This window comes from Simochromis diagramma, unplaced genomic scaffold, assembly GCF_900408965.1.
Source record: "Simochromis diagramma unplaced genomic scaffold, fSimDia1.1 OVJJ01000753.1, whole genome shotgun sequence".
Lineage (NCBI taxonomy): Eukaryota > Metazoa > Chordata > Actinopteri > Cichliformes > Cichlidae > Simochromis > Simochromis diagramma.
In genome coordinates this window covers 4411765-4435398 of record NW_024387523.1, presented here as the reverse complement: position 1 = coordinate 4435398, position 23634 = coordinate 4411765, and the positions used below count along the sequence as shown (strand labels likewise).

Below are 23634 nucleotides of genomic sequence, written 5' to 3'. Positions count from 1 at the left end.
TTCGCACCAGTTGGGTCTGGATTGTCAGATATTTTAATTTGATTTGTTTTCTGAGGAAAATCAAATATGTCAGTCTGTAGGCATTTTCAAAGAGTATGAGCGAGAAAAAGGGTGGGAGCACAATGCCAAAGAATGTTATACCCTTTACTAACAGAGCAACACTGTTATTGTTCTGAATACAGAATGAGCTGATGTCAGACAGACACCTCTACCAACCAATCACCGTCAAGTACTGGGAGACAACCCACGCAGGTGACATTATATAGGTATGGCATGTTAAAACAAAAATAAATATATGCAATAGATAAGTGTCTCAGGCTTTTTGATGTGAATAGTCCATATATCTCAGATTAATAAAATAGTAGAAAATAATTAAATATTTATTTTCATGCTTCAATGTTTCAATCCTTTAAAACAAAGTACATTTGTAGTAGTATCTGACTTGTCATACTTGTAGGCCCAGTCAAGTGTTGACACTTATTTTTGACACTAGATGGTGCCATTGAGCTACGGAGCAAACAGCCACTCGCAAGATTGAAAACAAAACATTTGAGAAGAAATCAGCCGTTCATGCTGATATAATGATTCTGCAATAAAATGTTCCACTGCACTCAGTTAGCTTTCAAATCCTAATTCAGGCTTTGTGGCAACAACCAGCGACAACAGAGGGAAAGAAAATTCTTCTTACCCTCACTGCTCTTCGTATGGATCCGATGAGGAACCTCCTGGCTGGCTTGGTCTCCTTTTGCTCATCATTTGTGTCTCCGTTGTGCTCTTCTCCCTCATTCTGTTCATTCTCTTGCTGCTCTTCTGGAGGGCTGAACGGGTAAGTAATCTCGATGTCACCCTCATCCAGAGCAATCTTCTCCCCTTTGAAGTTGGGTTTCTCATAAAGCACCCACCTAAAGGATTAAAAAGAAGAAGAAAAAAGAAAAGAAAAGAAAGGGCAGTGTAAGGTTACAGCCTGCTGCGTATGACCGCTGTTTCTCCTGATAATACGTTTATGCACTTTTCATAGACATTTACTGTTGCAACATCATTCTGATGTGTCAAAGCAACGAGTATTTCTCATTATTAATGTAGAGATAGTATTTGTTATTACTCTCATTGATGCCAGTGTTGATTTTACCCAACTATACGGCTTTGTTACTAACAAAAAGACTTTTAGAGGCAGGGACATTAAAAACCTGACACTAGTCATTCACTACTTTACAATTTTGCTTTTAATGAACCCAAGGCACAAAAGTTTATGGGAATCAGAAGCTAAATGAAATCCTACTACTTTGGCTTTTCTTTTACAGCCCTCTCTTTAAATAGAACAACACACACTTTCTCTTTCTTATAGATGAAATTTTGCATGAACAAGCAATCAAACGCACTGCTAAAAATGAAGAATGTCAGGCAGTTTTTCTACCACGGTCTGGTAAATGTTGTGCAACTCCAGCGCTGCTACAGTTACAAAGAGGATCAAGGATTAAGTGAAATGTGATCAATAAATATAGCCTAATAAATGAATATTCCTCTCTAAATATGAGTAAAAATAGAAGACACCATAGTAGAAACATGCAAGCAGTGCACAAGTACCTTTAAAATGGACCCATATGCAGTATGCTACCAATAAAATCCCAACACTTGAGCCGCTTGATAAAGGTAATCTCTTTATAAAAGACAGATTTTTTTTTAAAGTCAGAGGCTGATGGCCTACAAATGCCACTTACTCCAATTTAAGAATGCAAAGTATTAGCTGTGGTTTGGGTAGTGGCGCAGGAAATGGTGTGTGAACTGACAGTATAATCATCTCATTGTAAGAAGCTGAGGAAGCATTAGTCTAGTGTTAGTACAGGCCAGCGCAGCACCAGCAGGGTTACTGCAGGTTCACAGAGCTGGCTGTGTTTGACAAAACATTCCATGTATGAGGCAGGTGTGTGTTTAAGCTTGTGTTTGGGGTGTGTTAACGATTGAAGGAATTTGCATGCCCACAGCACATCAACAGCAGTCTTGTTTTTATAACGCTACCTGATCACATCCGGAGAGAGTTTTATTTGGAAAAACCGCTGACTTGCTAAACACTTGACATTTAAAAGACAAAACCAAAATTTTTTTTTTTTATATATATATATATATATATATATATATATATATATATCTCTATATCTCTCTCTCTCTCTCTCTCTCTCTCTCTCTCTCTCTCTCTCTATCTATATATATATATATATCTCATTACAATTTCCGTAAAGTGAGATATACGTAGTACACTTGACAAAAGGTTTTGCAGCTATAAATTCTGGTGATTAAACAGTTTCTGGTTAGAAAAGAAAAACAAAAATCTAGTAAATCATGAAAAACTTCTTTACTTATTTCCTTGTGAAAAGCTTTGTGTCACTTAATGCCATTTTTTTTTCTTTTAGATATTAATGCATAACTCTGCAGTGAGTATGTAGTAAGAAAGCGCTACTTTCTGCATTTGGTAAATAAAAGCATTTAAAAGTCCAAAGTCCCAGACACCTGTATTAAGTGTGGCGTGGATAGGGGTTCTTTGTTCCACTGCATGTGGGAGTGCCCACAGGTGAAAGTCTTGGTGATGTGATGTGCTCTGTTAACGATCGGTCTTCTGGAAGCCAAGCGATGTTTTGCGTGTTGGAAAGATCAAAAAAAAAAAAAAAAAAAAAAAAAAAAAAAAAAAAAAAAGTGGACTGATGTCTATACCAACTCTGGAGAAAATAACTTATGCATTAAGAAACAAACTGAACAAGTTTTGGGCCATATGGTCAAAATTCTACAACTTTTTTGAGAAATGCAACGTATACACTATGGACTTGACGGCTTGAAGTGCTAATTTGATATGTATGCTAGACTTGTAGTCAAGACCAGAGGGTATCGAGACCAAGACAAGACCAAGACAAAAGTCCGTCGAGACCAAGACCATGTAAAAGTGGTCTCGAGACCAAGGCCGGTCTCGAGACATCCAACTCTAAATGTATGCCTGCCCTCCCCTCCCCCTTTGCTATGGCTTGCTTTATTTTTGTTTCTATTATTATGCCTTTTGTCATTATTTTATTTTATGTTCACTGTATATTATGTAAAACTAGTTAAAACCTAATAAATAAATATGTAAAAAAAAAAAAAAAAAAAAAAAAAGTCCAAAGTCCTGTCCTTTTACAAAGTTAAATACATACATGCATGCCTAAAATACAATCCAACAGGTAATATCTGTTACCGACAGCAAGAGGATCCATATGGATTTGTTTTACGGGAGAAGGGGGAAATAAATAAATAAATGCTTCCAGCACTTACCCTCCTCTGACCACCCTGATAGAGATGGTTTCCTGCAGCTCCCAGGGTGTAGCATCAATGACATCACCGTGTACCTCAATCCTTTGGCCGCACATACCCGGTCGGTCAAAAATATACATCTAGCCGGAAGGAAGACAAAATGTTAGCATAAATTATGACTGTACACTTGTAAAATCAGATGTTTTAGGCTGCAGGTCATATAATCAGATATTGATAATAATTATGAATTACGTTGAGTACAAAATCAGTGTTAATATTACAGTAGATGTCATTTAATACTACACAAACACCTGGGATGAAACTGTAGAAAAGACAGAATTACTGCAGTCTTTATCCTGTGCTGCAGAAGAGTCCTTTATATTGTCAAAGGAAAATAAAGCCAACACTGTTGAATGGCATCATCTCCAGTTTCATATTCAACCTTAACCTTTAGGCGTTTAATACTAAAAGAGTAGAAAGCTGACTATATGGTATTGAGATTGCAAACTTCTTGCATAGTTGCATTTCCTGATTATCAACAGAATCTAGAACATTAAAAAGTGGAATAAAATTTTGCACATCACAAGAGAAAATGGAGGTGCAGATGTGCATATATTGGTGTATATATGGAATTTATTGAATAACAAAAACCTGCCCAAGTCTAAAGCACAGACATGTTTGGGACATCCAGCTTTAAGGCCCTACAGCACGGGAGAGAACCTAAACCTAAATGGAAGCTCCTCCCCAATTATTAAGAATCATTTGCAGGTAACCTCAGTGAGAAAATCGAAGAGCTCTCCAGCAACAAGCACAAGCAGGTCTGAAATTAACACAAGGCCACAATGGTACAGGCAATAGTGTAGTAGGTATGCACTTTAGTTACCAATCAAAGGCAGAAATTCCACAGAAGAGGTTTGGGAGGGTTTTTATTAGCATCTGATAATAATCCTATTGTTTAACCAGACAGTCCGCGTCGTCTACTGCAGAATGGTTATGAAATGATGTGTAGGCTCCTACCTTACCAAGAAAAACAGTTTTGTAACAACAACTTATTCCCCCTCAGGTAAACTAGCAAGGTGTTGTGTACTTAATGGTTAACAGACTGAGATTCACAAGAAAGCTCTGCTTTTAACGGCCAATTTTTAAATTACACTTCAATATGCTAGCTGACATTACTTTTTAGCCACTTTCTAGTTCAAGTTAGTGGCAAAAGTGGCTGTCAGCTTATACACGTTTCTAAAAAGGCACGTGGGTGAAAACAACTCTCACTGAAGAGTGCGGTTTGTGTGGCCAACTCACCTTTCCAGGACGAGGATTAAGCTTTCCATGTTCCTTCTCTTTGGTAAGCTATGGACAAATAGCAAAATTGTAAGGATTAAACGGACATCACAGGACATTATTTTCTTTTTTTTTTTTTTTTTTTTTTTAAAAACGTACTCTTTGGGGGAAAAGAAAACAGCCTTGGTAAGCCACGAGCATGTAAGATTTAGACACGCTATGACGCCCAGGTTCTAAACATGCCACACAACCCAAACAGTGTTACTGTACTGTCACCTTGTTCAACAGGTTCTGAGGAAGTCTGAAAGATGATGTGAGAAGACTTAAGATCCTTCACGACAATTCAAGGACAGCTTTAACAAAGAGGAATACATTCCTCTACTGAACCTTTGACACTTCTGACTTGGAGCTACAGCAGGAGCTCACATGACAAAGAAAGACATTGCACTGGAAACAAAAATAAATGTGCTGTGCACCCAACAAGTAATTAAATAAATTCTTTTTAAAGCTGAATTGGTTTTAGAATGTTTAAAAGGACAGACTGCAATGTGGTTGAAGCCACAGCAAATTAGAGTTTTAGGTGATACTGGTGTGTGGTGAGGTATCACTTCACTGCTCGTCTGGAAGCTCTGCAGGAAACAGGTTACAAACTAGATCATGTTACTGACCAATGAGTGGCAACAGCTGAAGCTAAGGTTTCAAGAGTCCCTGACCTAATTTAATTCAGAAGCATGTTTGTTGTAATAATAATAATAATAATAAATATTTTTTAAACATGAATAAAAAAATAAAAATAAAAAAAAAGGATGAAATTTATTCATACTTAAAAAACAAAACAACAACAACAAAAAACGTAAAGACAAAATAGTAAAACAAACAAAAACAAACACAGAAGGTAGTAATCCCACTCAAAGGTGACTGGGTTTTTTCTGTTCTTCAAGTTTCTGAACCCTTGAGAATTTTCCTTAAATTAATAGCTTTGCATTTTCACAATAAATTATACCCAGTAGTTCATACCGATATCGTACGTTAAAAGGTGACCATTGTCTGCATATCATAATTAATTTGGAGTTTGAGTTTTAAGTTAGCAGTAATTGAGAATCACTGATTAAAAACTTTCACTTGCAAAAACCTACTTAAAAAAAAAGACGACATGTGCAGCTGTGGCATTAAACTAATGGACCAATTAAAATCCTGATTAAGAAAAAAAAATGATGGAAATGTAAATTACGATTAGGTTGGCCAACTGTTATTGTGCCTCAGGCTAGTAGCAAGGCTAAAGTAGCACATTCAGTGCAGCACCTGCTTAAATAACAGATGTTTTTTTTTTTTTCTGCATGCCCTCTGCACACGTTTCTTTTGTTAACATCACTATAAACCTTGAGCCAAAAATCATTCAAAGTCAGAAAGCTACGTCGCCGATGGAGACTGCAGAGTTTACTGCCTTCTTGATGCCCTACAGAAACAAACTCACACAGACACGTTTTACCTTCTGTTCCTTTCCCTCCCTGCAGCCTGGGTACAAGATCTGCTCTCCAATAAAATGAGCTACCACAAATGGAATGTGCAGTTTCAGCAAATCACATATTTAAAAACAAAACAAAAAAAGTTTGACCGTGTAATGAAATAACTGACGACTGCAGCAAACAAGAAACTGGGGAAGAGAAGGGATAACGGCTGTCATCTTTTCTTCTCACACAGGTGTCTCCTTATGTGTTCCTGTCATAATTCATCTAATCAAATGTCAAGTTTGAAGAAAGGAAAAAAAAGGAAATGTGAGGATGAATAAAAAAAAAAAAAAAACTAGGGTGTGGCCATGTCTCTGCAGGAACAGACAGATAGCTGGGATGGGTGGGGAACCCAGCTGAGATCATTTAAAAACAAAATAATAATAATAACACCACGGCTATTTAAGCAGTTGAAATGACTATAAATATACATCAAAAAAAGGGTTCGCAGGATGAAATCTCCTTAATTCTTTGAGAACGTGATAACGAGAAATAACTAGAATACATCAGTGGGTGTAAAACTCTTTCGAAGTAATGCTCGTGTCTTAGACAAATAATCTTTTCCCCACAGTTTGGCTCACATCAACAACTCAGGAAGCACATCAGAAGTCAAGATTAGTGTCAAACATTGTGTTACACGAGCTTTGATCACTTCAGAGTTCTAATTGGACAAACTTTGTGCCGGTATTTGTGTTAGATGCTACAAATGCCACAGGCCTACACTGACATTTCACTCTTCATATTCTTCCATCGCTTATAGAATTGTTGTGCTTCCTAACTGCAGCTGCTTAAAACCATCCTGTGCTTTGTGTTTCGATGGGGGTGGGAAACAGGATGTGGCAGAATGAACAAGAGAGTGTGTCCCAACATTCAGGCATGAGTTCTGTAGGCATATATACATAAACCAAAGTCTTCACCTACATGCACTTTATCCTGTGACCTTTGGGATCTTCACTGAGAAATAGAATGTTTTTATAATAAATAGGAACATTTATTTCATTTTGAAGGATTGTTTTAACACTGCATGACACTGGAACCACCAGCAGGCCCATCCTTTAATCACTGCTGGTGTTCTATAGAAATTCCATTTTGAAGCTTATTTAAATGGCACGTTTAGCATACAAATGCCAACAAAAGCCACAGATAACTGGATTTGTTGTGTGCACAATAATAAGTCATTAAGCTCACCTATTGTGAGCTGACCTGTTTTGTCATTTCTTACAATGGGAGAAGAATGGATGAGAGCTGCCTGTAAGTAAACACAATCATAGGATTTTCTTACTCATTCTGTTATCAAAGGGATAGTTAACCTTTCACACCTCACCCAACCCTCCACTTGATGCCACTGTTTGCATACTTTGAGCAGCCGCACTCGAAGACTTAGAAATATTCAACGAACGTGTCATCGAATATGTTATTTTTTAATAAAGAGGTCACACTGTACGTTTTCATGTCTAATGTGATCATTTCTTAGCCTGGATTGTTACATTTTTAAATGTCAAATCAACAAAAGCATTCTCACAAATGTAATATTACTCACATAGGCATCGGGGAAGGCTCTGTATTTTGAAAGTAAGTTCCTGTCAGGCTCAGTTGTTTGGCTCTGGAACTGAGACTTTCCATTAACATTGCTGAACAATGAACTGTGGACCCCCACAGCGGCATCACTACTCAGGCTCCTCTGCAGGATGGGAGTGCCCATTGTCCCGCTACCCACACCCATCGCCATCTGAGGGGTCTGGCTAAACATTGATAAAGGAGTGTCTGTGTTGGCGAATGGCCTGTGGAGGTCAATCGAGCCAGTTGGGCTGAGGAGGCGAGTGGGGCTGTTGCTGGCGGGTGGGGAGCCGATGGCCAGAGATGCAGGCCGACTCACATGAGTGTTCAGGTCTTCGGCTACGCTCAGAGAGGAGGATGAGGAATTCATAAGAAAGGAGAGGCGCTCAAAGCGCGATCCACCTGACTCTGTGCCAGCGCCAAGGTCACCCATCCCCTTTAATCCCGCAGTCGTGTGATCTTTTAAAGATAAAGTTTCGGGTACGGAGCTGGTGCGGAACACTGACCGATGGGCTTTTCCGTTTTCTTGTGTCTGAACTGTGGATGACGGCTTGTAGTTACCAAAGAGGATACTGTGATCAAGGCGAGAGCTTGTGGTAGTAGGAGATGGAGGTACTTCGTTGCCATTAAGCACTGGAGATTTTAAATCCTCAGACGAGTCAGAGGATTTTCTCATTACAGTACTGTTAAGAGTTGATGCTCTAAAGGGAAAGTTGAGACCTCTTGTTCCAGGGTGTCCATCCTGCAGGTGACATGACACATGCATAGTTATGCTAAGCTCTGAAGCATTCACCTGTGAGATCTATGCGTTCAAAACAATGCAATGAATGCAATTTCATTTTTGGTGCTGACATATTTGATGAGTTGCATTCAAAAATATGCAACTACAATTCCTGAACAAACACATAAGGAGTGTATTATAAATTGCTTATAGCTTTAAAGAACATTTCAATTTTCATGACTTCTACAGTAAGCAAAAACATAATCATAAAAACAATATAAATAAAGGTAAATAATGAAACAGCATGAAGATTTTCTAGCTCATGAAATTAATTTTAAGTCTACGATACCTGATTCTGCCTAATCAGTTCCAATGGAGAACGACTGTCTCTTGGGGAAGTCCTCTTCAATCCCAGGTCAGCAGGCAGAGTATACAGTCCATTGAGGGACTCGGCTGGAGCGCCTGTTCCTTCCATCTTTGTTTGGAGACCGCTCACGGAGTCAGGCACGTCAGAAGAGACTGGGCTTGGAGCATCCTCCACAATGGGTGGCAGAGAGGAGGCGAGGCCTGCATTATTGGTGCGTATGCTCACACTCTTCTGCCTCAGAGAAGGCCCCATGCTCTTTAAAGTATCCACCAGAATTTCCATGTCAAACTGGCTGGTGGAGTCTTCGTCAGGGGAGGCAGGAGTAGAAGAAAGAGTGGTAGCTACAGGGTCAGAGACAGCCTCCACAAGTGTGGCTGTGAACACCCCAGTAAATCGGTATGAGTCGCCGTCCTCTTCCTCCAAACTGTTGTTGTAGCTGGTTTGTTGTGTTGAGGAAAGGCTGGATACAGGGAGCTGTTGTGGCTCCCAGGCTGACTTTACACTCTCTGACCCTCCCTCTCTCCGTCCCAGTGTTTCACCTGCAGCTGCTCCAGGCTCCTCCTGCTCCACTAAGCTCCTCCTCCAGTCATCTGCTGGTGCTTTGACTGGGTTGCTTTCACAGCTCAGGTAAAATTCATTCCTGTCACTCCACCTGTTGCCAAGGGTAATAGGTTCCTCCAGAGAGGGGAGGGAGGGGGAAGACAAGGAGTCAGTGAAGCGTGTGTATGCTGTAGTGTCAGGCAGAGCCGAGGAAGAGGAAGAGGAGGAGTTACTGGACGAGGTGTCTGATATATTGTAAGTCAGGGAGTCAGAAAAAGTGTAATTCTCTGTTTTACTTTGTTTATACTGACTTACACCCTCAAATCTATTTTTCCATTTATACTCTGAGTCAAGATCCGGTTCATTTGACTCAGTCGAGGTGCTCGTTTTGCTAAAGTCCACTTCATCCTGTCTATTATCAACAGCATCAGCCTCATTAATGAGAGATAGTTTACGAAAACGATGTTTGGCTTCATCCTCTTTGGAGAGAGACGAGGTCTTTATTAACAGTTTGGTACTCAGGCTGCGGTAGCCTGAATTCATTTTGTCAGCCGATTCCTGGCAGTCGTCCGTCTGTTGACTTTCTGAACTTGCTGCGGTGGTCCTTGAAGCTGTCAAAGATCTACACAAATAGCAGAAAGAAAATAAGGTGGTAAGCATTTCACAGCATACAAAGAGCTCCAAGGCAGAGTCTTCAGGGTGTGGTGGACACACAATGCCAACAATGCAAATTATACAAAGCAATATTGCTTATCTTGACTAGCATGCAACGTCCAAGTTTGCAAAACATGTCACAAATTTTGTTTCTCCATTTTATATCTGCTAAAAAAAGTACTATATAAATGACCCTAAGCAAAATGCATTCAGCTGAGGTATTCAATTGACCTGAATACTTTACAGAATATAATCTGCACCAACAACCTCTTTAGAGCCATCTTTTTAGTTTTAGCCTTCTAGCCACACTTGCACAGCAAAGTTCTCCACATTTCAATATAAACATTAGATAAGAACACTCAAATGTAAGTACTACAAAGCGCTGTGTAGGAACTGAGACAGGCCGCTGATTCAGAGAACAATTCAAACGCCAAAGACGTGTTTAGAAGAATATAAACTTTTTCATACCATCAAAAATGCACGATGTTCATGATAAAATCTTTAAGGAAATTTTGCAATAAAAATTGTATTTTGTTGTTTAGTTTCAAATGCTTCTCTGCATTTTTTGTTTTAAACAAGTTTTTGAAAGATTTTTGAAATATTTGCGTTAACTTGTTTTTATGACAGGTGGTCTCATAACTTTGTTAAGCACTGTAGCTCAGGCTCTGCTACTTTAACTTTGGTCAGTTTTCCCTCTTTTTTTTTTTTAATAATTAATTTAAAACTCTTTAAGCTTCCCAAACCTTAATCCATGTGAAAAGGTCAAATACTGAAGAGTATCCCTTTAAGAAAAGATTTTATACTTAATTATACTTTCACGAAGCAACAGATCTTACCAATTTCTCAAGAATTAAGATTCAGTTAGTGTGGGAAAAGAAATCCTTAATGACTAAATGCACTTACTGTGCATTTCTCCAATTACGGGGTTGTTTCTCTTAGATTTGAGATGTGAGAGTTTTTTTTAAATCAAAGTTATAAGAATGTATTTTTACCGTTGTCTGTATCCCATGGCTATACCCATCCAAACAGGGCATACTAGTTATGACTAAAAGCACAACTACAACAATTATCAATGTTGTTCAAGGAAACAAAACTAAATATCAAACAGCTTTCATAAGTCGAGCAGTAAATCTGACTTGATCCTCTATTAGTGACTCATTTGACCTTTGACCACGAGGAGAGGCTCATTTATAAATGGTGTTTACTCTCATGTGCAAATGTTGTTTTTTGCTTTTTTACAGTTTCAGACAAAGTAGTGCATGACTGCAATAACAGGGATGATTATTTAAAAGGTCACAAGAATACAGTCACAGCAATACGGTGAATTACTCAACCAATTTGCTCTTCTACAACGTGGGGTGGAGATGGTCTTAAAGGTCAAACTAAATGGTGATTTTAAAATGTTGCAATGCTGTTGCAGGTTTCAAGTGTGCATCTATGTGTGCACATATATCCAAAATAATTTACTTGGTGAATTCCCACTACTTAGGCATTCTAGAATTTTAGAAACCCTGAAAGACACAACGCTGGGAAATACTGCTGATCCAGTTTTAGTTTAAAAGCTTTGGGAATTGTTTTAGTTTGATGCGGGTCCAGTCACAAAAATTAAGCCAAAACATTAGAGCAAGGCTCACAAATGTTTTGTGATATCACCACACCGAGCTCATCAACATGTACCAACAAGCTGATACCGCATGTGTACTTCTACATAGATGGGGTGTCATTTGTGTAACTTTATAGATGTATTTCTTTTTCTTCCCATATTTTTTTTAAACTAGTAAGAATACAGAAATTTAAAATACTTTAATCACATCATGTGAAATATCGGCAGGAAGTAAACAAATGGATTTTACAATGCAATAAAAAAAAAATAAAATAAAATAAAAAAAATCATGCAGCCTATGCAGAGGTAGCAGCAGCAGCTTTACGCAAGGCATGAGAAATGGCAAGTAGTATGCACAGAAGGGACTGTGGAGTGCCAGACCTGCGGTCTTGACAGCTTAAATCTTGGCTTAAATTAGATGGTGCAACAGGACAGTGATCCCAAGGTGTTGTTACAGTCCAGTTAAAGTCCCGACTTCAACTCAACTGAAATGTTGTTGTGGGGGCTTAAGAGAGCTGCACATTAGCTGTGGACCTTTTAGGTGCAGCATTTGTCAGTCTCAAACCTCAATCCTTCAAGCGGGAAGATTTATGGGGGAAAAAAGGAATGCTTTTTAACTATTGTTTTGCATAAACACGGAGATTCCTGTCAAGGGGACATAAAGGTTTCTTTAGAAACAAGAATGTAGAGGATGATAATTATAAAGGTGTCAAGAAAGGTGACTGGAGAATCTGGCAGTGATCCTAAACTTCTTCATGCTGGCCTGCAACAATCAGCCACATTTCATCATACACCAAATATCAAAGAACATCAATACCCTCTGTATAATTTCTTGGGAAACCTTATGATCTCTTGACAGGAATGTAGCTTCTTTCAGTAATAAAAATAAATAATAAATTAAAAAAAGTATAAAGTATCGCAGTCTGAAACTGACAAATATCTGCACCCAAAAGGCCTCGAATTTACTCCGAGAGACAGTGCATCTGCAGTAAAAGCCTATAAATGGTGCCCTTGAATGATTGCCAGTTTAAGTCTTGTGCAAACAGATGAACTCGATCTAGCATAATAAAAAACACACACCCAACCTACAGCCAGCTTACATGAGAAGCTGCAAAGGACCAGAGGTGTAACGCCTTCCATATGCTGAAGGCGTTTTTGGTTTTCTGTTCTTGGACTGTCTAAATGATTGAACTACTAAAATTCTCCTCAAGATAAAACTGATAAGCAAGATACTAAAGATAAACTTACGCTTGTGTTAGCCTTTGAACTTAAGATAATATCTATTGACTTAATCTAGACTGTCTACATTTATTCCACTTGTGCAGATTTAAAAACTGTTTTCAGATTGGCATATCAGCATAACGTCAGTGGTTTTGCACTAGTTATAGTATGTTATAGGAAGGCACACACACACACACACCTGAGATGAAATCCCTGAAGACTCTTTATCTAACACGTTCATTTAAACTGAGGAAAGATCACTTCTGTCAGGTCAAGGTGTGGTTTTGCGAGTATGTTCCGGTCATTTACAACAAAGGGAATTCTCCACAAGTTTGACATTCTATGGATGTCTCAACTAAGCTGTCAGATGGTCACACGTGGAAGGAAAACAAAAGGGAAAGCCCAGTGTCATGGTTTAGTTTAAAGACATAAGTGGCTCGACTGGCTTTGGTTATACTCTCACCAGAAACAGTCCTATGGGCCCTCAGTTTTGCACAGAGGTAGGGAAATAATATAGCAGATATCAAAACTGTATTTTTACAGAGAAAAGAAAAAATTTTTTCTTCAATAGATAAACTGCATTTCATAAATAGGAGGTCCCTAAGAGGCATCACAAGTGGAAATGCGCGTCTCACCCGACTTCAATACACAGAAAGAATGCACGACAGGTGGGGCTGGCTAAATGCCTTGCTCATCTTTCACTGCGCATCAGCACACCTCTTCATCAGAAACCTGTTGTTATTTTAAGTGCCAGAGGCCACAACATGTTTGTCGGCTTGCCATGCAAAAAGGTGAGCACTACTGTACTTCTTACTAATCCTCATTTGTTCTTTTTCAGTCTGTAAAACTTTTAAATTACCCGGCTAATACATGCAGCTCTTCACCTTCAACAAGCATAAACGGAGTTTCGCAAGACGCATTCTGATCTTTACCAAAGTCAAAAACAGACGCAAAATCTAAATATGACACCATTGCTTGGAGAGCTCATTCTATGATTCGTGTTTCACAAATCTTAGGGCTTCTTTTTAAAATAATCATTTCAAAACTAACACAGTAAACGTACGTTACCACCCTTCCTGCGAGGCCAAACTACAGCCTGTTTTTAATGTTTGAGTAATAGCAATCTTTCATTGATTACCTACCACTCACAGCTAAAACACCTCTTCGGTGCCATCTTGTGGTTTTAAATGTACGTCAAAAATAAAGTGTCATGTATGTATGTTAATAGACCTTTCTGCATTGCATTCTGGCTCTGTTCCACAGCATGTCTTTTATCCTGTCTTCCTTCGATTGTTGGGTTTTTCTCTGTATGCGTTATTGTAAGGTCTGCCTTACAATATAAAGTGCCATTAAGCGACTGTTGTAGTGGTTTGGCACTGTATAAATGAAACTGAATTGAGCATCGTCTCACAAGTCACAGTAGATGCAAGTTATTACCCTTTCTGAACTAGGTGTAGTAGTAGTTCTGTAACAGCTACTTTCTACTGCAATCTTGTTTGTACTGCAATGTTTGATTTTTTTTTAATTAATTAATTTTATTTATTTAAAACACCAGATGTGCCAAAATGGATTTGTGTGTCCCGCGAGGACCAAACTGGCAGGACACACAAACTGGGGATTTTCTGCCACATGATGGCACCAAAAATGTGCAACAAAAAGTTACTGCCTGTCATCTGCTTCACTGATCATAAATGATCTGAAGACTCGCACCATTCCTGCTGATAGTTTAAAGATGTTCATAATGTAGAGGTTGCAAAGCAAAAATGTATTTTATAAAGTCTTGTGATATGCCAGTAAGTAATGCTACTGTCTTGTGCTTTATACTCTTAAAATTGTGCTGCTCATCTCTTTTATCGTCACAAGCCAACATGCTCAAAACATTGTTAAGCTTGATGCATCAAACGGAGCAGGTTTCACTTATTCAGTGTGTTACAGGGTCAAGGTGTGGTCACAAGCTCAAAATTCTTTCCATTTTTTCCTTTTAACACTACTTAAAGTTTTATTTGTTCAAGTAAATAAAGACATCTGGTCAAATGCCAGCTTCAGACAAAACAACAACAAAAAAAAAAAAAAAACAAAAAAAAAAAAATGTACTCATGATGGCAAACACAGTTGTGTTACTTAAATGTGACAATATGAGGGCAAATGCTCTACGTGTCACGACTTGACAGTGGGCTTCCCACTGCTTCACTGAATAAATGGGTTAAATGCAGAGAGAAATTTCCCCACGGGGATCAATAAAGTACAACGTATACATTTTAAAACACAAAGCATGCAATGTGGATATTCCAACCATCCTACATCTCCAGAAGCAGGAAGAGGGCCACCTGTATCATGAAGGACCCCACTCACCCAGCACACACACTTTTGTCCTGCTCCCCTCAGGCAGGAGGCTGAGAAGCATTAAATGCAAAATCACCAGACTGAGAAACAGCTTCATTCCAGAAGCTGTGAGACTTCTCAATGCATAAATGGACATGAACTGCTCTTGTAGCACCTTAATCACTACTGACACTGTCACTTATCAATGCTGGTCATCACACCCTGTGCTGCTAAACTTTTTATACTTATACCTACATTCTATATCCATACTCCATACTGGTACTCAGGTTGTTGAATTCTACTTATCATATTATTTATCGTATTATTTTATTACTTGTTATTCTGTTTTCTTTTTTAAACAAACTTTAAAAAAAAAAAATACAAACTTTACAAATATGAGGATTTGCTGTGTTCCTGTCCATATGGAAAACAAATAGAAAAAGACTTGCATCAGATGTGGCCTACCTCATATAGTGAATCATATAAGGCTTATATGATTTACTCATGAAAGTGGCCACTTTCATATATTTTTTTTTAGTAAGTATCCAAAACATACAAGTTTCATTTATACAATTTTTCTAGGGATCTTATATCTGTTTCCACTCTTGTATGCGTTTCATACAAGTTTCACACCAGATACAAACTTTATAAGATTTATATACATCTGGATGGATTAAACAAGCAGCATGACAAAATTAGCTTGGACTTGGGAGAAATGATGTATATTTGTATCCATTTTGTGCTTATAATTCAAAAACTTAACTACAACTACTCCTCCACACTGAAATGACACAAACATAAACTGATAGACTGAGCCTCTAGGGTTGATTGGATGGGATGATGTTGATGGAGGGGGCTTTTTAAGGTTTTGTTTTGAACTGAACTTTCAACCCCTTGTTACTTACATCTCAAGACGTTTGTATGAAGGTACATTTTGTTATCCTGTAACAATCAGAGTAGACTGGCAACATCTATCGCATGCTCATTGGATTTGCTCAGCCTATATCATTTATTTACAGAGCTGAGGCTAAATCACTTAACGTGGAACTTTCTCAAGGGTGTGTTCGTGATTCACAGGTATGTAGAAATCTGTGTTGGTAAACAAGGCAGCTCATCAACTGCTTTCCTGATTATCACAGGACGTGTTTAATCTTTACACATTTAAGAATCCTCATTGAATGACTACTGTACATGGTAATGTGTAAATGTGAAGCTGTGAGTTTAGAGTCACTAAAGATGGTTTTAAATAACACAGTCTGGCGTGTGCCTGAAGCTACACGCTGTGCATTCCAGCACAGTAGCTACAGAGGCAGCAAGAATGAAAACTTGACACTCAAATAGGTAAAACAACTCTCACTTGTTCTCTCACCAACTTTCCCTCAATACTCTTACCATGAAATGGCAAAAAGAGTTTAGCGCATTTATTTTAAGTTTTATAGTTAAAAACACTCTTGGAGTCCAAGGAGCTTTTTCTACATTACAGAACTTTCCACTTACCCTTCATTCAGGTCAGGCTGGGCTTCCTTTGGATGCTCGCAGAGACCTTCTGCAGTGTCACTATCAAGATGGTGTGTGTCTGCGTTCGATGCTGACAGCTCAACTGCCACCTGTTCTGGCACTGGTACGGTAATGTTTCTGTCAGGGCTCTGAGTAATTGTATCCACCCACTCAGTGCTCCGTGGAACCCTATTGTGTTCAATCTCTGTGGCATCTAATTGCAGGTGAGTGCTGTGTGTCAGATTGCCCATGACAGCCTCTGCTGCCCCAGCAGTATCTGTTAATGTGCTGTTTGTTATGCCCATGCTATTTTCTGTGTCTTTGTTGCCTTCACCGGTCTTGTCTGCATTCACAATCAGTGGAACTTGCTCTTCTGTCTCTGTTATTATATGTACAATCACATCCTCTTCCTTTGTGTGGCTGGAAGTAGCATGCTTGAAACCAAAATCAGTGAAATCTTTGTTAGGCACAGTTTCTTCCACCTCTGTTGGAAACAGGTTCTCTCCATTAGAGTGGTCTTCTGTTTCCAAGTCTACAGTCCAGTTTCCCCCAGACTCTTCCACCTGCCCATGCTGCTCACTGGGAGGAGGAGCAAAACTACATACCATCATTGTGTTCACCTGCTGAACCGGTGTGGCTAGTAAATCCTCCTTTCTACCCTCCTCCTCTTCTTCTTTCATTTGTGGCCATACAGCGGTTGATTGTTCTTCCACCCAACTCTCAGATGTTCCCATTTCATGCACTTGACTGTCCGATTTCTGTTCTTCAAGTTGTTGCTGTACTTCAGTTTGGCCATTATAATCCTCTCGCTTTTCTTCATCGTCCATTTTGTCTTCTTTCTGTTCCATTTTCACAATCACGACCCTGAAATCTCCTTCATCTCTCTGGCTGATCCCTTTATCCATTGGCTCCGAGTGCTGTACGATTTCCTCACCTAGCCTCACAATGGACTCTTCTCTATCATCCATTGTGAACATCTCTTCGTCCCCGCTCTCCTCTGCATTGTCCTCCTCAGCACTGTAGTAAATCTCCTTTGTACTTTCATCATCTGATCCAACACTTAGATATGCTGGACTTAAGAGCCTGTCATTTCGCACCGTTGGTCCAGAAAGGGCAGAAAACTCATCTGTCGTTTCAAATTCTACCTTAAGATCCTTCACCAGATTCATTTTATCAGGCACCGAAGAGCTACAGCCTGGATAAACGTTTGTGTCGTCTGTGACTAACTCTTTGACTAGGATCACTCTCCGTTTGGAGTCAGTAACCTGAGCATCTATCCCGTGGGATGTTTCATAGTTGGATATGGGAGGGGCAGAGTTCTGACACAAAGGGCCTGACCAGACACTGTCGGTAACAAGGCTTTTATTGTCCGATTTCAACTGTGAACGGGAGCGGGTCAGCTCAGAGTAAGAAATGCCAGCACTGTCAGAATACTTGGAAGCTGCACTGAGAGAGGTAGGCACATATCTGTTTTGGTTTTCTGGGACTGTTTGAATCTCAGAAGCAGAAACTCTGGAGCTCTCACCAAAAGAGCTTCCCTTTATTCCACCGATGGAGGCCGACCCATCAGGAGCATCAATCATTCTGCCAGCAGCCAAGTCAAGATCACGAGAAGTTAATGTTTGGGAGTACTGAGTATTTGTTTCTGCATGACTTTCATCGTGGGTTTTGACAATGACAAATTCTGTTTTGGTGTCAAGAAGTCTTTTATCAGTGCAGATATGAGATGATGGGCTTAGGAGTGAAGAGATTACCTCAGAGTTAAAATTCTGGGGGAAAAGTGACTCGTACAGAGCTCCATAAACTTTATCTTGATGGATGGGAGCAGTGCTGCTTTCGCTGCTAACAGCTGAGGTTGTGCTGACACTCTTGGCATTTTCAGGAAAAGACCTCTCAGTGTGAGAAATGAAGATTTCATGATGGTTGGCAGCAGAGTCTGCACTGCTAGCTAACTTGTCATTTTGAGGATCAGGACTTGGCCCTGTAACAGTGGTGTAGTTACTGTTGTCAACACTTGTCAGGGAGGACTCACTATTTGAAATTGTACTGTCAACTGTGTCAGGGGCATCAGACTGATGATATGGTAAAGTCCCACTGGTGGATTCATTTTCTTGGGGGATATAATCATAAGAATTATTGCCCGAGGCGACAGTTGCTGCTTCGTAAGCCGAACTGTCAAGCACAGTTGGTGGCTGGCTGGCTAGAAGGGTATGTTCAGCCTGGGTTTGAACAACAGAAGCTGTTTCTGAAGTAGCTATCAGAAGAGCTGATTTGACATCATTTCTGCTTGAGCTGTCGTGAACTGGAATGTTCTCTTTCTCCTCCAGTGAGTCGGTATCATCAAGTTGCAGCTCAGGAATGGAAGCAATTGGAGCTCTCAGGGTTTGCCTCTGCACATCCGAAAGATCAGAGGCATTCGTAAGAGGGCCCTTTGATTCTTGTTGGGTGTTCACAGTGATAACTGGGACTGACTGGGACTGCGCCGAAAGAGTGAAGTACGAGTCAGTTTCATTTGCAGCTACAGGGGGAGGTGAAGGGATGTCAAATTTACTGTCGCTGTCAAGCTCTGGTTGAGACATACTGAACTTCTTTCTGTTCCCTGGGTCCCGTTCCACAGGTGTCTAGAAGAAGATTAGTTATACTTTAACTGATGAAATACACAATACAGTTTTAACCTGAGAGATCTGTGTTTTTACGCAATGATTTGTACCCATGTAAACAAAAATCATTATTAAAAGTTTCACATTATGAAGCTGGAGGGGTAGGTGATGCAGCATTTCACTACTCTCACCAGCAACCCAAGATTGAGTTATAGACATAGATTTTCACATTTGTGCATTAGCGACCTGTTCAGAGTGTACCCCACCCGAGTTGAATAAATGTAAGCAAATAGATGGGCAGATTGATTCTGTTTTTATGTTTTAATACTTTAGTATTAAAACAAATTACTTGGTTGGAGTTAGGAATTAAAAATGACCGGGTTTGGTTTAGAAAAAGTTCATGGTTTGGCTTTAAATACAACAGCTGCTACTTCTTTTACAGCATATTCAACAATTCATGCCCATGAATACGAGTGCAATTATATGATCATTTCACAATTTGCTATGAGACTGAGCTGAAAAAAGAAACCCAATAATTTAGCACATAGCAATACAAAAAGTATTATCAGGACAGATATGTTCCTTCCAAATTGCTTTAAGTGATTTTAAACAAACTCAATTTTTCAAAAACCTACAATATTGATTCACTGTTACCTCTTCCTGCTCCTCGATGCCTTGGGTAGGAAGACCAAAAGTGCTCTTTGACATATTCTCTTCATCTTTCTTCTTCTTCTTTCTAATACCAAATGAAATGGTTGCAAACCTCTTAGGCTTACGAAGGTCCATCTCTGAGTAGCTTAACGCTTTGGCCTTAGAAAGACAAAAGTACAGGAAGTAAGGATGGAGTGTAAAACACTCTTTAATGCAAAAGGAAAGAATTTGTTAAGAAAATACACGAGGTGTAACTACAAATCTCTATGCATGAGACTTGTATGGCTTTATGCCATTAAAAGCAACATACCTTGCTCACAAACACTACCTTTCACCAAAGAAAACGCATACCAAACATATTATAAATCCCTTGCTACATGTTAATTAGAAACCATCCCTAGACTGTGTATTCCAATGGTAAGAATGAGGATATTACTCAATTATACTCTAAACAAGTTGACACCCTAACTTCATTCCTAAAAGCTGCTCCACCCTGAGAGGAATGAAAAACTAGTAGAACATGGTTAGCTAAATCACCAGCAACAGCACTGCTGATTAAACTATTATGATTAATGAAACTGAGGGCAAGAAGAGGAAAAAAAAAAAAAAAAAATCTGATCCTATAATTTCACAGAACTATAATTAAAAAAAAAAAAAAAAAAATACGCTGCCAAACAAAGCAAAAATAAATCCATTTATTATGTTAAAAGTCAAACTTTCAAAAGTAGAGCATCAAAATACTTTAATAATATTTTTTGCGGGCTTGTCTAGGGAAACATTGAGTCAGAAGTGGTGATGCTCTTCTAGTGGTTATGTTTTGTCAATCACGAGTGAGAAAGGAAAGTAGAAGTCATTACTTTCTATCAGACAACAGTGAGATATCAAACTGGGCGTGCCTGTTAGCATTCTTTCTTTGAGGGAGAGTTTGGAAAGTATGAGAAGCTAATAAAGCATCTAAATAGAGATTTAAATAAAGTTTCAGTCGAGTCCGTGGTTTCTCCTAAATGTGAAGTCTCATATGTTAAGTAAGCTATGTTATCAGAATAATACTTTACGTAAAAATGTCGACAACCACAGAAAACAAAAAACTATACAATCTATAGGGAGATTAAGATTTAAAAGGCTGAAATATTTATAGGTAGGACAAATCTTTCTTCGTTATTTCAAATCAGTGCGAATCCAAAAATCTCAGCTAGACTTATAATTAAATTTAAAAAAGAAATAAGTGTTTCTTTTTCAGCTAAATATCTCCATGAATACAAATAATTTAAAAAAAGCTTTAAGTCCTCTATATTAGATGAAAAAAAACCAAGGGAGACAATGTATATAACGAATAAGCAACTGCATGTCAGAGTTCCCAACATGCTCATAATACAGTTTATGCATTCTACACTTATGGAATAAGTCTATCTTAACCTTTGGACATTTCTGACAAACAGTGTAGCGCCTGGTGGGGAAACGCGAGTCTTTTTTCAGACTTATTTGATAATGAAGCGCATTATGTTCTGCAGTCAAAGAAATGTTCCCATCCATCAGCAATGTTAACCTACTCTGCTGCCAGGCCTTAATCTTCACCACAACGCTGCTTAGCAAACTTCTAGCACCCTCTTCTGGTGAATTGCACTTGCTTTCCTTCTTCATTATATTAACATGAGGGCCTCTAGAGAGTTGATGCCCTATTGTGAGTAGTCATATACAGGGATTAGATCATAAGCAGGGCTCACTTTTATAGGGATAACTCAATTGAGAATTTAATAATCCATCAACAAGGCTGTACTGACATGTACAGTGCACATTTGAATCATTATGAGAAGCATCGTTCTGTAAAATAAGACCCCGAGCTATGCAGTAAAAAACAGCTGGCATAGAACCAGCATTGAAGAAGGGCTCATGAGGTAGCATTATATATGTTTAAGGAAAAAAAAAAAAAAAAAAAAAAAAATCTGGTCCCAAGAAACTTCTTGTTGAGACAGGTTTCCGATTTCTGACTGCTCAGAGAAAAACTTTAGATTTGTCCTGCAATCCGAGAGGGGAAGATTTAAAGATACAGCAACAACTGGATTTTATTCACAAACTTGTGTCAAAAAAGGAAACGTATCATCTAGGATTACTTGCATGTGATACATAAAAGTGAAACTGTAGTTTGAGTCGGCTCTATCACATTTCATGTGAACATCCTGCTTTTACCCTCAGTCTTTAGTTCTGGGTAATTTACAGCCTTGTAGAGCCTTGTGCAGTTTCCTATGTGGAAAAAAAAAAAAATAAGAGTGAAAGTTTCTCATTTACAGCAATAAATTAAAATGAAAAAAAAAAAAAAAAAGGGACGTGGAGATAGAGAATTGCCGGAAACAAATGAGGTGCAGATAACATCTTATGAGGAAACTGGTAACACTTTTCATAATGATGATCATCTGAGGGCAGGGCAGAGTGGTGACTTGTTGCATGTTGGGCAGTCAGCCATGAGCTTTCAGTTGCCAAGTTTGACAAAACACTCGTCGTCTATAGTGGCTGTCTAACATTATTACTTTATTCAGAGCCGTGACACTGCAGGTTTAGGGAGAAATATCAAAACGAATCTCCTGCTTATATTTGGGTTCAAAAGCTGAGAAGCAATAAAACAAAACAAAAGAAGAGCATTACTGTATTTTAAAATAAATATATTCATTACTTATTTTTTAATTATGAAACTGGAGATTTGAAATTAAATATGTAAGACTTAAAAAACAAACAAACAAACAAACAAACCTTTCACACAGGGATGTTTGTATCAGCACCACATATTAATGAACCCAAAGTATTTGTTTTCTTCCCCCTCCTACAGCTGGTATAGTTTACTACTTGTTTTTTGGTTGTTGTTTTTTTTAAATTGCTGACTAGAATGTTATCTTTATGTAACATAATACACAGTTTCTCAGTGTAGTTACCAAAAAATAAATAGAATATACAAAATTTCCAATAACTGCATGTGAAAAAGAGCTCACTAGTTACGACATCTTCACTGACCTTAACCCTAGGTGCGGTGGCATAAACAGGAGGCAGCTTGCTGTCTGGGTCATTGTTGTCAGAACCGGGCTCTTCGTCGTCTGCGGTCTTACTGTTCGCAACAGCTCTGAGGAGTACAAAGTTTAAAAAAATAAAAATAAAAAAAAATAATTAAAAAGTGAATGGATCGGAAATATGCTGAAAGAATATCCATGATTGACTGACCCCAATTACAGAATTTGTACTACTTACAGTGTAACAAAGTAAATTATAGGCTATGCTCAAACTATGAGGTTTATGTAACTCATGTACTATTGTGTGTATGTATATATATTGACAGATTTATTGTTTGCCATCCAGTGTGTGCATTACAGAAGGTGCAATTTTTGTTGCCTAACAAAATGAAACAGTGAATCACTGCTAATGGAATGCTGAACAGAACCGGCTACACAGAAAGTGAGCTGGTGCTTCTTAGAACTGAGATCAATGTTGTGAACAAAGGTAAATGAGGCCATTAGGATAGATGACGTACTTAAAAACGTTCGCTGACACCTTAAAAAATAAATAAATAAATAAATAAATAAAAAATAAAAATTTTCTTTACAGTGGGTTTTTTTTTTTTTTTTAAAATTGAATTATTAACCAATTGGACCAACCAACCAAGTGGAGCGACAGGTGCTGCCTTTGTTCGGTCATCAGCACGGCCTCTAATTCATGTACCGCTACAAAGGCTTCAAAGTCAACAGAGAAGCTCCATCAATAATCACAAGCTGTCACTTCATTAAACAAGCACAACAAAGGTCTCTTTATGCGCAGGATTTTTCCGCTTTACACCACCGGATGCTCAGACAAGAAGCCAA

The 23634-nt window shown here is 38.6% G+C and overlaps 1 protein-coding gene across 1 annotated transcript in view; it reads right to left on the bottom strand.

The window, feature by feature from the left end:
• The window catches only part of crybg2 (crystallin beta-gamma domain containing 2), a 36490-nt gene that overhangs the window by 6392 nt on the left and 6464 nt on the right, over nt 1-23634 (bottom strand). The window contains exons 2-9 of the mRNA XM_040020710.1: nt 22796-22901; nt 19796-19951; nt 16542-19162; nt 8687-9866; nt 7600-8358; nt 4573-4620; nt 3295-3413; nt 689-902 (exon numbers count right to left, since the gene is read on the bottom strand). Coding sequence (XP_039876644.1) covers nt 689-902; nt 3295-3413; nt 4573-4620; nt 7600-8358; nt 8687-9866; nt 16542-19162; nt 19796-19951; nt 22796-22901 — 5203 coding nt within the window. The remainder of the gene's footprint in view (nt 1-688; nt 903-3294; nt 3414-4572; nt 4621-7599; nt 8359-8686; nt 9867-16541; nt 19163-19795; nt 19952-22795; nt 22902-23634) is intronic.